Genomic DNA, 2,530 nt, shown 5'->3' on the forward strand with positions numbered 1-2,530 from the left:
TCATTGTAAAACAAAATAGTCCATGTGGATTTTGCTATTTCCACTGCCTTTTTTTTTTTTTTAAATCTCCATTGTGAGAAACAGAGGAATGAAGTAAAACATTATGGGAGAAGATAAATATGAAGATCATTATAAAACAGAAGCAAATCAATAAGGATTCCTAAGGTGGTGATGTGGCAGAAGGAGAGAGTATGGCCACCCTTCATTGTTTCATAACCATTTCCTGTGATATTTTGGCCGAATGTAAATGGTGTTGGAAGAATTTGGTAATTAGAGATTTCATCCCATGAATCATCTACTGTGTAAGCCATGTATTTTGTCCAGATTATTCAGGAAATTAAACTTCTCCATAGAAGCAGATTACTACTGATGTCAAGGGAACAGCAGTGGTCTAAGAACCAGTGTGGGTGAGTGAAAGATAGCAGTCATCAGGGAAGCCATGGTGGTGACAGGGTCCTTCTGGACTCTGCACAGAGCTGCTGCCTGGAAAGCTGCAGGATGGAAGAAATGCTTGTTCCACGAGATCTGCCTGTCCTGTCACTGCCTCTGTGGTGCCCGCTCTCTTTCTGTGTCAGTAATACCCGTGGATCACAAACTGCTCTTGCCTTGGAATCACCTGGGGTGATTTTTGAAAACAGATTTCTAGCATCCACCACAGTGACACTGATTAGAATCCCCGTGGGAAGAGGTTTATAGGTGATCCCAAATCAGTCAGCTGGATGTTGGTCCAAAGGTGGGCATTGGGACTGAAAAATTGCTCAGGTGCCAGAGGTCCACCCAGCAGTGGTTCAAATTTAGATCTTCTATTTATCAGCTGTGGAACACTGGGAACTAAATTGAAATTCCGTGAACCTCAGTTCCTCTGTTTATAAAATGGTGGTAAATAAACATGCTCAAGGTTTTGATATGACAGTTGATTATAATAATGTGAGGACCAAGGGCCCAGTCCATTCCCTGGCACACGGAGGCCCTCCTTAAATGGCAGCCTTAATAGTCACCATCAAAGATGTTGTTGTTGTTGTTATGTGCCGTAAAGTCAAACCCGACTCATAGCGACCCCTCCTTGGGTTTCCGAGGCAGTATCACTACGGAAGTAGGATTGCCCAACCTTCCTTCCGAGGAGTGGCTGGTGGGTTTGAACCGCCAGCCGTCTGGTTAGCAGGCAAGTGTCTTAGCCACTATGCTACCAGAACTCCCTACCATCAAAGATATATATGTAAAATTCAGGAATATTTGAAGCTTTGAATAGCAAAATAAGACCTCATTAATACAATAACAATCATGTGAGTATGAATCATGCACAGAATGTAGAGGAAACAGTGACTACTTTTGCTAATATTTACATTCATTTTGTTTTCCCAGTTCTCAAAAACCTATGGCCCCGTGTTCACTCTGTATTTTGGCATGAGGCCCGCAGTGGTGTTGCATGGATATGAAGCAGTGAAGGAAGCCTTGATTGATCAGGGAGAGGAGTTTTCTGGAAGAGGCAGTTTCCCAGTGGTTGAAAAAGCTAATAAGGGACTTGGTAGGTTGGCTGCCTTGTGGGGTGGGGATTGGGGGTGGGGCCGGTATAGGGGGAGGTTAATTGACAAGTGAGAATAGATTTTGAAGAACTACTCAGGCAGAGGCTGGCCCATCCAATGTGGCTGCTTAGGTTAGCATCCTCTTCCTTGACTCTCACTCTACCTTCTTTTATTCCACCTGGTAGGAATCATTTTCAACAACGGAAAGTCATGGAAAGAGATTCGGCGCTTCTCTCTCATGACCCTGCGGAATTTCGGGATGGGGAAGAGGAGCATTGAGGACCGCGTTCAGGAGGAAGCCTGCTCCCTAGTGGAGGAGTTGAGAAAAACCAAGGGTGGGTGATTGTCTACTCTATCTAGGACCTTCTCAGAACACTCTGTTCTCTAGGGGCATCCTTGGAAGCATTTCAGGGCATTCAAGTTCTTCCTAGTGCATGAGGACTCAGTCTCTAGGAGGAGGAGCAACGGTTTGAAGGAAAAAGAAGGAAGCGTCTCTGCACCTATGCAGTGTGTGTGAGCACATGATTATATACCTACTGGGTATGTAGAACCATAAAAACAAAACCAAACTCACTGCTGTCGAGTTGAATCCGACTCATAGCTACCACTCCTTGGGTTTCAGAGGCAGTATCTCTTCAGAAGTAGACTGCCCACTCTTCCTTCTGAGGAGTGGCTGGTGGGTTTGAATCCACAGCCTTTTGGTTAGCAGTCAAATGCCTTACCCACTACACCAGTAGAGCTTCTGATGTGCATATTCCCTTTGAGAAAATGAGACTCAAAATCTTCTCTTCATGCCTATGAAGAATAAGATTCAAAGAGTCTTTTTGTATATATAATGTGCTTTTAGTATATATAATGTGTATATAAAAGACTCTTTGAATCTTCCTCTTCCCAGGCATGAAGATAGAAGATTTTGAGTCTCATTTTCTCAAAGGTTAAAGAGCATAGTATTATTGCAGGACACTTATTCCGGAACATTTCACTGGGAAACACTAGTCAAGAGGACA

General features: G+C 43.7%; 1 protein-coding gene across 1 annotated transcript in view; it reads left to right on the forward strand.

Moving 5' to 3' along the window:
• The first annotated feature begins 1,359 nt into the window (after positions 1 to 1,359).
• LOC103212875 (cytochrome P450 2C18-like) overlaps positions 1,360 to 2,530 on the forward strand; it is a 35,489-nt gene continuing 34,318 nt past the window's right edge. The window contains exons 1-2 of the mRNA XM_007958802.2: positions 1,360 to 1,525; positions 1,709 to 1,858. Coding sequence (XP_007956993.2) covers positions 1,405 to 1,525; positions 1,709 to 1,858 — 271 coding nt within the window. The 5' untranslated portion in view covers positions 1,360 to 1,404. The remainder of the gene's footprint in view (positions 1,526 to 1,708; positions 1,859 to 2,530) is intronic.

This window comes from Orycteropus afer, unplaced genomic scaffold (assembly GCF_000298275.1).
Source record: "Orycteropus afer afer isolate SDZICR_OR568_19922 unplaced genomic scaffold, OryAfe1.0 scaffold01134, whole genome shotgun sequence".
NCBI lineage: Eukaryota > Metazoa > Chordata > Mammalia > Tubulidentata > Orycteropodidae > Orycteropus > Orycteropus afer.